The 10,881-nt window shown below is 37.3% G+C and overlaps 1 protein-coding gene across 1 annotated transcript; it reads left to right on the top strand.

Annotated features, from left to right (window-relative positions):
• The first annotated feature begins 3,626 nt into the window (after positions 1–3,626).
• LOC107136397 (sterol O-acyltransferase 1-like) lies at positions 3,627–8,658 on the top strand. The gene is made up of 4 exons (XM_015478647.2): positions 3,627–3,747; positions 4,814–4,949; positions 5,547–5,692; positions 6,961–8,658. The coding sequence occupies exons 2-4, from the start codon at positions 4,844–4,846 to the stop codon at positions 7,015–7,017; spliced, it is 309 nt and encodes a 102-aa protein (XP_015334133.1). The 5' UTR covers positions 3,627–3,747; positions 4,814–4,843; the 3' UTR covers positions 7,018–8,658.
• The last annotated feature ends 2,223 nt before the right edge of the window (positions 8,659–10,881 follow it).

Genomic DNA, 10,881 nt, shown 5'->3' on the forward strand with positions numbered 1-10,881 from the left:
ACCCAGCACCAACCCTCACCCCTTCCTGACACATGTTGGGCTGAACTACAGTTCACCTTCTTTATACTTCAGTCTTTAATTAGGAAAAAAAAGGAGAGGGTAGAGGAATATAAAAAATGGAATTTTCTATATATTTATTATAAGTCTTCACACAGTCAAGTCAAGATTACAGTTTATACTGAATTGTTTAAACATCTTTGAAACTGTGGAGTTACGGTTCATGGTTTCCCCTTTACTTCTATTCTACCTCTGGTCTTTACCTCTCTCCTTAATTTCTGACCATATGCCCAAATACCTACTTACCTGTTTCTTTATAGATGTTCCATAGGCATCAGAACTAATCTTAATTTTTCATAATTTTATATCTTCACGAGTTACCTCAGCCCTCTGACTCTTCTTTTTCTAATCTATAAATTATCAAGAATAGAACTACTATGGTACGACCCCCAAAAGCTCATGGATTGAAAGCCTGGTGGCCAGTGCAGCAAATTTAAGGATACAGTTTTTAGGCAAGGATTGGATCATGGGAGCTTCGACCTCATCCTCCATCCATTTGATGAATAATCCATTAATAGCTGAATGGAGTCCTGGGACACTGGACCTAGGTGGAGGAAGCAAGTCACTGGGAGTATGCCCTGGAATGGCTTATCATCCTCCAACCTCTCCCCTGCCATTTCTCTGCTACCTAGCTGCTATGAGCTGAGCTATTTTCCTCCACCATGAGCCAAAATAAACTTTCTTCCTATAAGTTGCTCTTGTCAGGTATTTTGGTCACAGTGACGCAAAGCTGACTAACACAGCTACCTACTTCAAAGGATTGATGTTAGTATGAAATTTGGTCATAATCATAAAACACAAAGTATTGTGTAGGAGTTAGTATATAAAAGATACCCAATGACTCTTCTTCCCATCCTGCATATTCTTTCCCTTGGTTTCCATTCATGCCAATCATTCTGTTTCCTTTTCCAATACCTCAGAACCATCTTACTCTTTGTTTCCCTGACCCCTCATTCATGAGTTGCTGTATATCAGTGTCCCAATAATAATGATGCCACCTGTCCTCCCACTTCCTCACCCACCAAAACCCACCAGCAACTATGTACCAAAAAAAAAAAAAAAAGGAGTGGATAGCAATGTTTTTAAGCTTTTTTTGGTTATATTTATCATTGCTTTTGTATTCTTTTGAGATATATTTTGCTGTGTATATAACACTGATGGTTATAACTATGCTTGAAATTTCAGCACTTTCCCATTATAGCTGAACAAAACTGCAGAACATTAGTTTCTACTTTGAATGATGTGTATGTTAATTATTGTAACCGCCTAATCTGCATATTCTAATACATTACTTTGCTAATCCATGACTGGGCTTTTCTACATTACCCTGAGAAATTGAGAATTAGCTACTCTTTAATAAATGTCAAAACTACATTTGAATAAAAAGAAATTATTTACCCAACATAAGCGACATCCTTAATAAATACACAGATAATGAGCACTAATGATAAACTCCAGTACTGTAATGAGGCAGCTTAAAACCCGTTTAGGCTTTCCTTTCAAAAACACCACTCTCACTAAAAAATGAGGGAAGTTTTATCAACAAAGAAACTCTTTGGACAAGTGGAAACGTCTGCAGCTATGCTTGCCAAGTAAAGAAAAGATAATGCCCAAGACATTCATTTCCAAGCATGTTGGGTAAAGAATAGATTTCAAATGTGTTTCCAAAAACATTCATTACACAACAGTCAGGTTTACATTTTTGAATTGTTAGTTGCTAAGTCATATAAAAAGTTCATATACCAAAGATTTTTTAGCTTGCTGTGAGCAAAATGCTGTGTGTCAATTCACATTTGACACACTAAAATACATTTAAAATATTCTGAATTGGCCTTTTAAAAACAATTCAGGCATTCAACTTTATGTATTCACCTCTATTCCTACTTAAATATGAACATGTGGAAAAGAAGTTCACCAGGGGAAAGATAATATGCAGCAATTTGAAGCTAGGAAACATGACTTGACATCTTGTCTGGTTGACAGAAAACCAAATAATAGACAGCTCACAATAGCAAAAACTGATGCTAGAACTGTTTCAGAGGATTATGTCCTGAAAGCATAAGTAACCCTTTGAATCAATTTCTAAGACTAGATGCAGCAACCTAAGCTTTTGCTTCACAGCCAATAGATACCAGAGAAAAAATAATCCTCGTTACACCCTTTCATGAGCTGCAAGCTCTACAATGGCTATATGGAAGTACTGTCCTCTAAGAGATAAAATGTCTTCTAGACTCTATAAGCACTCTGAGCTGGTACTATCGTTACCCCGTGGTTTTCCTTGCCAGAAGTGGGGTATCTGCTGTGCTTTTTCATGTAGCCAACATGTATTTCTTCCCTTGCCCAGCTAAACATCTTGTTGTACATACCCATAAACATCAATAAGCAAGAATGGAGGTGGGATCTCACAATTAATGTACATATGTCTTAACTGTACAGAAATTTAGATTCAAAGCATATTTGAGCATAATAGAATTCATTCATTCATTAAATAGGTTTTATTAAAGAGCTTCCATGTTCTGCATCTCCAGTCTTTAAATAAGATCCACACTTCCTACAGTGAAGGTTTATCTAGAGGACTATTTCTCTCAAGAAATGACCCTGTGCATTCCTTGTTAGGTGATTTAACTCTCAGGAAATATTCCTTTGTCATCTAGTAGAAATATATATTTATCTTTCTTAGTATCACCCTTTGGAGGAGACAATAAGTCTCTTTCTTCTATTTGAAACTTTGTCAAGAATTTGAAAATCTTGATACCATGATTATGGGGGATTTTTAAAATGTTTTTTCCCTCCATTTCTGCTTTTGAATTTTAAGGCCAAACTTCCTCAGTTTGTAGTAATCATTTCCATTTTAAAATGCTTTTCAAAGCCTCACCACTCTGATCACACCTCTGGATTTTTTCTGATTTATCAGCATCCTTTGGTGTTGTCCAGAATGAAAGCAGTATTAAGCATACTGCAGTCCAACAGAAGCATCATTCTCCTGAATTTGGTTGCCACAGTTACATTTCTTTTAACGTGACCCATAGAGCATTAGCTTTTGAAGAGTTTTGTTATGTTTGGACTCATGCTATGTTTTGAATAATGAAAATTTTTGAAAACAAGATCATGGCTGTATCCCCAACAGAAAATAATACTTGGCACAAAGTAGTCAACAAATAATGGCTAAGAGATGAAACAAATTAGATATCCAATTTTTCTCACATAAACAAAAGTCCAAAGATAGTAGCCCAATGCTGGTACAGTGGTCATCAGAGAATCATAGATCTTTCTGCTCTGTCGTGTTTAGATTGTCTGTTTTCACCCGTATATGTCACCTCATAATCACAATATGACTACCATGTCCACAGTGCAGGTAAGAAGTAGAGAGATGGGCCAACAGACAAGTCAACCTAGTTTACTCACTTTTATCAGGAAAACAAAAACTGAGCCAATACACTGTTACTTACCTCTCATTAATCAAATCTGTGTCATATGACCAATCTTGACCTGAGAACTGCCAAAGAAAGGGCTGGCTGTGTGGGTGTGGGTGTGGGTATGTGTGTGTGTGTATGTGTGTATGTAATCTTATACCTTTACTTTCCCCCTCAGGATTGGTGGAACTCTACATCATACTCTAACTATTATAGGACCTGGAATGTAGTGGTCCATGACTGGCTATACTACTATGCCTACAAGGACCTTCTCTGGGTAAGCAGCAAGAGTTAGCTCATGCTATTTAAAAAATGGAGATCCTTTCCTACAAAATATTGTCCAGGCGGGAAGAAGTTATACTTAATTGCTCATACTCACCAATAATGGATTGCTTCTTATGAATCTCTTTACCAACAAATAGTCTCCTTCTAGCTCTTTTTCATTTGGTTTTGTTTCTTTGTTATAAATGAAGAAATACCTGTGTGTGGATTTTTCTCTCCCATCAATGACACATGTCTGTGAGACATTCTTTGTAGTAGAATGTATTTAGACTGATGAAATTGTTATTTTTTTTTTCTTTTGTGGTAGTGGGGATTGAACTCAGGGGCACTTTACCGCTGAGCTACATCTTTTTTTTTATTTTGTATTTTGAGACAAGATCTCTAAGTTTCTGAGACTGACCTCAAATTTGCCATCCTTTGTCTCAGCCTCCTGGGTAGCTGGGATTATAGGATGTACCACCATGCCTGGCTGCTGAAATGTAATCTTAACTCTTCTGGTTAACACTAGAATCTATGGATTACAGTTTTTATTATTAAATAAGGGGAGCATTTAAGTGACAACCTCTTTGGTGGAAATGGTAATGTATTTGAGTGCTAGTTCTGTTTTATGTGTGGCTTCACATATGGGATGAGGCAAGTCCCTTCTCCTTTCTAAATTTTAGCTTTAGAGAGGATGCCTGCCCTATTTTCACAGTACATCGTTGCTCTAAAGATTGAAATTTGATGTCTTTGTTTACATATGAAAATTGTTTTGTTAGCCATGGTAACTCACAAATGTAAGCTCAATTAATTTAATTAAAAATTAATGTCTTTGAAAGTAATCCAGATCTTTGAACATTAATGCTTTGCAAAATGCATCATTTTAATAAAACAAGTGTTTAAGAGCATGTTTTCTGTATTGATTTTAATAGATTTGGGTTAATCCAAGGAGTAAACTTAGTCAAGTATAAATAAAATTTTCTAGGTGCCCTTAGCATATGATAATGTCTTATGTGGTTCATGCTTAATTACTTAAAAATTATTTTAAAATGTTACTTTTACATATTTTCTTTGTACCTTAGTTTTTCTCGAAGAGGTTCAAGTCTGCTGCCATGTTGGCTGTCTTTGCCATATCTGCTGTAGTGCATGAGTATGCCCTTGCTGTTTGCTTGAGCTATTTCTATCCAGTGCTCTTCGTGCTCTTCATGTTCTTTGGAAGTGAGTATCTTGGCATGTTTTGAATCCTGGGTATTATGCTGAAAGAGAAAATCAGGAAGGAAACTATAAAATCAGTATAGAAAAATGAGAGAATAGTAATGACCATTTCAAGGCAGTGTATATCAGAATAATGGCTTTCAGTAATTGTACAAAACTCTGTTTCAAGGTGTTTACACTTTTAAGTTAGAGAAATAAACTGGTTTATCTCTTGAGGACCATTGATAACAATAATTTGAAAAAACATGAAATCTATCTAAACAACTTCCTGATTCATACATACTATCAGCATGCACTGCCTGGGAAACTGACCATTTTTTGAGTGGGTATATAGGAAAAAATTAAAATGCTGATAATTTCATGTTTTAGATACTGTTGATTTCCTACTGATTACTGGTTATTAAATTTAGACAATCAAGCTTCCTTTTTATTTATAGAACCAATGACCAGAATAAAATACATATATGAACTGTTGATGCTCAGTGTAATGATTAAATGATTGCAGCACATAACTGAGGCTGCTCATCTCCTGATTTTTTTTTTTTGTCACTAATGGATTATGTTTTGATAAGTGTGTATATTTTTGTTTTCTAACTTTAGTGGCTTTCAACTTCATTGTTAATGATAGTCGGAAAAGGCCAATTTGGAACATTATGGTGTGGGCTTCCCTTTTCTTGGGCAATGGAGTCATTTTGTGCTTTTATTCTCAAGAATGGTATGCACGTCAGCACTGTCCTCTGAAAAATGTGAGTCTTCAATTCAGTTAGAATGCAAAAGTAACTTCCTTGTCCTCTGATGTAAGGGTTGGTGGGCAATATTAAGAAGGGTAGTTGTGATTATGTTGAAATAAAGAGTAAAAGGCGCTCATTTATTATCACACCTTCTATGCTATCCTTGAAGTTTCTTCCTTCTTGGGTTTTCTTCACATTGAACTCTCCTAGTTTTTGGTTTCCTTTCTTTCTTCTTCTTTTCCCTCCTTTACTGCCTTTTCTTCAGCTTCTTCTAATTTTTTTCCTGTCTCCTGAAAATGTAGGTATTCTCCAGGGTTTTCCCAGCAGCATGTATGACCCTACCATCTAAATATGTTTTTCATCTCTTTCTTCCCAAATAAACTCTTATAAAAAATGTCGGACAACATTGATATGCCTAGAATTCCACACCCCCCCCTTTTTTGGTAATTATATTCGGGTTTCATTGATTCTTAGGGCCTTGTTTTTTAGCTGTATATGGATAACTTCCAAATTTTGAGGGGGGTTGCATTCTTGATATATTAGCCTGGGTGTATCTTCCACACACCTATAGCTGTGGATATCTATAATAAAATTAATCAGCTTTCCCTATGGTTCCTTTTTTTGCAGACTTTGTCTCCGTTATGTAGCTTTAATCCTCCCTTCTTATTTCCTATTGATCCCCTGTGTGCATCTGAACTAATCACTCTTGACTCTAGACTCTACCCTGGTCATGCTGCTCTTTATACTCGGAATCCACGTCAGATTTTATTCTCCTATCAAAATCTAATTTGGAAGGTCTGTTTTCCATGAAGCTTCTTCAAATTTTTGTTCCCATCTTATTTCTAAAATTTCATAGTACTTAGTCTGCTTCTCCTTTAAATAGTTTAGTACCTTAAAACCTTATATTATGGTCATTTTGTGTACATATTTTATCATCCTTAATCTATCACTATTTTGATTTTAGGACACAAAGTGGGATTTTGCTAAAATAAGAAGGCAAGGTGCTGAAAGGCCTAGTACCTATTTAGAATTTGGTCAGCAGTCATGTAATTGTGTAGAGTTTATTGAACTTCAGAGACTTCATGTGAAGCTTCTAAGTTGAATAAATCAGTGCTATAGATGAAAATACCAAACACCTTTGTATTAGTTTTATAAGGTTTCTGAATGGCTGGGGGGCAATTTAGAGATGTATACTGTATAACATTACACCTCTCCCACCACCATAATTTATATATATGGTATACACAAATAAAACATTCCTTCTTTTTTTTTTCCTGTCATAGCCAACATTTCTGGACTATATCCGGCCACGTTCCTGGACTTGCCGTTATGTGTTTTAGAAGCCTGGACTATTTCCATCCTCATCACTGAAGATAGGATATTCTGCCTGATTTGGGGACAGCTGTATAATTTGGACTATTCCAGGCTTTACAGATGGCTCACTCCATTCCTAGCTCTCCTGGTGCTGGATTGTTGGGAGTTCACTGGAATCTTGTATGCTTAAGAGGACTTTTTTCCCCTTTTTGGGAGAAGGGAGACTTATAGCTGAGGTAATGACAGATTTTTGCTGGGTCATCTCAGCTTAAGCCTTGGTAATTATATCTGTTTTATTCCTTCACTTCATCCAATCAGAGACTAAACATACTTGTGTGGCCACTGAGTTAGCCAAAACACTTAGGAAGTATCTCACTTTAAGTATCTCTGGCTTAGAGTTGTTTTCATACATGTTGTTGGAAGGTATTTTAATTAAACATGCAATTGGAGAAGAAAGGAAAATAAAGATTTTTTTGGTATTTCTTGTAGAAAAGAAAAAAATATCAATTTTCCAAAGATAAATTTGTTATACATTCCATTTTATATTTTTTTAAAAGTTCAGATCTACTCAGTTTTTCTTTCTCTATACAATATTGTGAAGCAATTAGCTGCCTTTCACCTTGAATTCTCGAGTTTATGTCAGTCACAGTATATATTTGAGGGGATCAGAAGTAGCACAAGAAGAACATTTCTTTGTTTGATTCCAGAGTAATTTAAAACAAAATTTCTGAGTCAATGATGTGTTTCAATTACATGGAAGGTTTGTTAACTTTAAGGTAATAACTTCTTTGAAGTTATTTAGAAGTATCCTTTGCTGCAATTATTTTATTTTCTAATAAACAGTGACTTCCCTTATTTTACAGACTAGCGAGTCATATATAACATAATATTAATCTCCTCAGTTAATAGTAAAGTGATCATTAAGGATCCAGAAGCTGGCTTCTGAAGCAGTTGCTCAATGGTAGCCTATTTTTAGATAAATATGTGACTGTTATCCAGGAAATGTACTCTATTATGTGATATTTCCAGGATATAAGATACTCATTCCTAATACAATGTGGTGTGTAAAATAATGTTTTTCTTTGTATGTATGAAATATTATTATGTTTATAAAGTTTGCACATTGGAAGAGATATCAGATACCATATAGTTCAACTTTCTACCCCCCCAAAAGTGAGACTTACATATTATTCAAATGATTATTGTTAGCTGGAGCAGCCACTTGAGAGATTATTGATATCCAGATAGTTTTGGGATATCTTTTCGGATGTTTTTTCACCACTGTTCTACAGTCATTTGAATCTCACAAGAAGATAAGGTGGAGTTTCACCTAGTTTGGACCACAGGTCTCCAGCTTAAGATCCCATTTTGTTTACCATACCTTTGAATCAGATGAGTTGAGGCAGTTTTCAAACGTAAGACCCAGTTTAAAAGACACAAGTTCACCTCAAAACAAGTTATTAAAAAATTATTCTGCATATTTCTAAGAAGTAATGTAATAGGACCATAACCCCTAACAAGAGTACTATACCTTGTAATTTCTGAAATATTTCTTGAAAGTTAAAATGAATCAGTTACTTGAATCTGTCACTGCATTTTAAATATGAGGATTGCCAGGCATGGGGACTCACTTGTAATTCCATCAACTTGGAGGCCAAGGCAGGAGGGTAAAAAGGTCAATGCCAGCCTGGGCAACTTACGACCTGGTTTCAAAATAAAAAGGGCTGGTGGTAAAGCACCCCTGGATTCAATCCCCAGAAACAAAACCAAACCCCACTACATGTAATGAGGGAACAGACTGGCCTAAGATTTGGTTCTGAATTTGCCAATCTTTTGAAGCAAGAGAATGAAATGCTTAGTTGTGCATTTCTGTGAAATACTGGAGTCTTGCATTCTTGCAAGAGGACTCTGTTANCGGCGGCCCGGCTCCTCCCCTCTGGCTCGACGACAAATTGAGGAGACTCGGGTGACTGTGCCTCACCCCCCCTACCAGGAGACCAATTGTTTATGTCACAGCTGGTATTGATGAAGTTCTCTCCTCCGCCGCTTTCTGCTGACATCAGATCTCTGCCATGTTGGTATCCTATGCAAATGGCAGCATTTCGTTCCCCTTGCCGGGCAACCAAAGCAAGGGGTGAGTCCTGACCGGCCCTCAGCAGGACCCGGACCGAGAAGCAGTTTCCGCGGGCTCCTAGCCCCGGGCCAGGGAAGTTCCGGGAGCCGGAACTCGGCCGCTCCGTGCTCGGTGTAAGCTCCTATAAGTGTAGGCTCCAAGAAGCAGTCCCCGCGGGCTCAGTTCCGGGAGCCGGAATTCGGCCGCTTAGTGCTTGGTGTATGCTCTGATAGGAGCAGGGTCCAAGAAGCAGCCTCAGCAGGCTCCGTGGCCCTGGGCCAGGGCGGTTCCGGGACGGTTCCGCGAGCCGGAACTCGGAACTCGGCCGCCCCGCACTCGGTGTTCGCTCTGATAAGATCAGGTTCTAAGAAGCACCCAGGCACTGAACCCTAGCAATCTGTCTGCAAGCCGCAGGCGAATTGCAGCCTGAAATTACCTGTCCATAAACACTTTTTTTAAAAAATCTCATGATTTTTGTTACAAGTTACTGTTGAAACTGTGGTAAAACTAAGCATGGGTTATCATAAATGAGTTACCTAGCTCCTTTATGATCATCATTTTCCTTTTGAATAAAGTAAATACTTCTGTTGGAGAATTCTTAAGGCAACAGATATAAAATCACCATGAAAATGTAAAGTGGCCTTATCCGTTGTTGTGATAATAAAGTAAATAGCACCTGGAACCATTTTCTGTCTGTATGAGTTATTCAGAAAATGTTTTCTGTATTAGAGGGAAGATGAGAATAAGAACAAGTTCAATTCTCCCTAATCTATGCCACAGAATACAGTCACCAAGTATGTTACAGGGGAGAAAGCCTGATAACATCATATATTCACACTATGCAAAGATTTAAAAATAAAAACATCAAGCTGAGCACATTCTTGCACATCCTATTCCCAGGAGCCTCCGGAGGCTGAGGCAGGAGAATCCTGAATTCAAAGCCAGCCTTAGCAAGTTAGCAAGGCACTCAGCAACTTAGTGAGAACCTGTCTCTAAATAAAATGTAAAAAGGGCTGGGGATGTGGCTCAGTGGTTAAGCACCCCTGGGTTCAAACCCCAGTACCAAAAAATAAAAATAAAAACATCAAATATCTCTCCAGGTATGTTGATTTTTGGTTTGCTATATATGCAGCAATGTACAGAGATCTACATTTTGATAAATATGGCTTTCCCAATATGCTTTCTTGTACCTCTAATTCTAGAAGGAGTATGCCAATCTTTCTTTCTATTCTGCTTTCTCTCATACAATATAGTAAGATAATCAGTCACAGGTTGGATCACCATCTGCCAGCAGAGATGAACACTTGATCCAAGTTCTCAACCCCTTATGTCTTTAACTGAGTGGGTTGGGTGGGGAGGCATAGAACACTTTGGGGATGAAGTGCAGCTCCCATATAGAAGATCCTATATGAATACTGGAAGGAAAGGGTTTCTTTTCTGTTTATACTAGGGCTACTTATAGCCATGTTTCCATCATATGAAAAAAAAAATAGTCTTTGGCAGGAGAGAATAGAGGCAACACACAGAATATGCAGAGGAAAGCAAGAAGAGAAAAGAAAAGGGAGATGGGTGAATGATACAGAACAAGAGAAAATGAGATTGAAGTCCTGAATCTAGCCATGCCTGAAGATGTCCTGGCTTAAGCTTGTTTGACTTCAGCATATTTCACTTGTTAAGAAAAAATGTTTGGACTAGTACAGACACCATAATCTACCTGGATAGATCTTTATACACATCTGCCTGGATAAACATTAGGAAACAAGTTTTTCTCTTCTCA

This window comes from Marmota marmota, unplaced genomic scaffold, assembly GCF_001458135.2.
Source record: "Marmota marmota marmota unplaced genomic scaffold, marMar, whole genome shotgun sequence".
Taxonomy (NCBI): domain Eukaryota; kingdom Metazoa; phylum Chordata; class Mammalia; order Rodentia; family Sciuridae; genus Marmota; species Marmota marmota.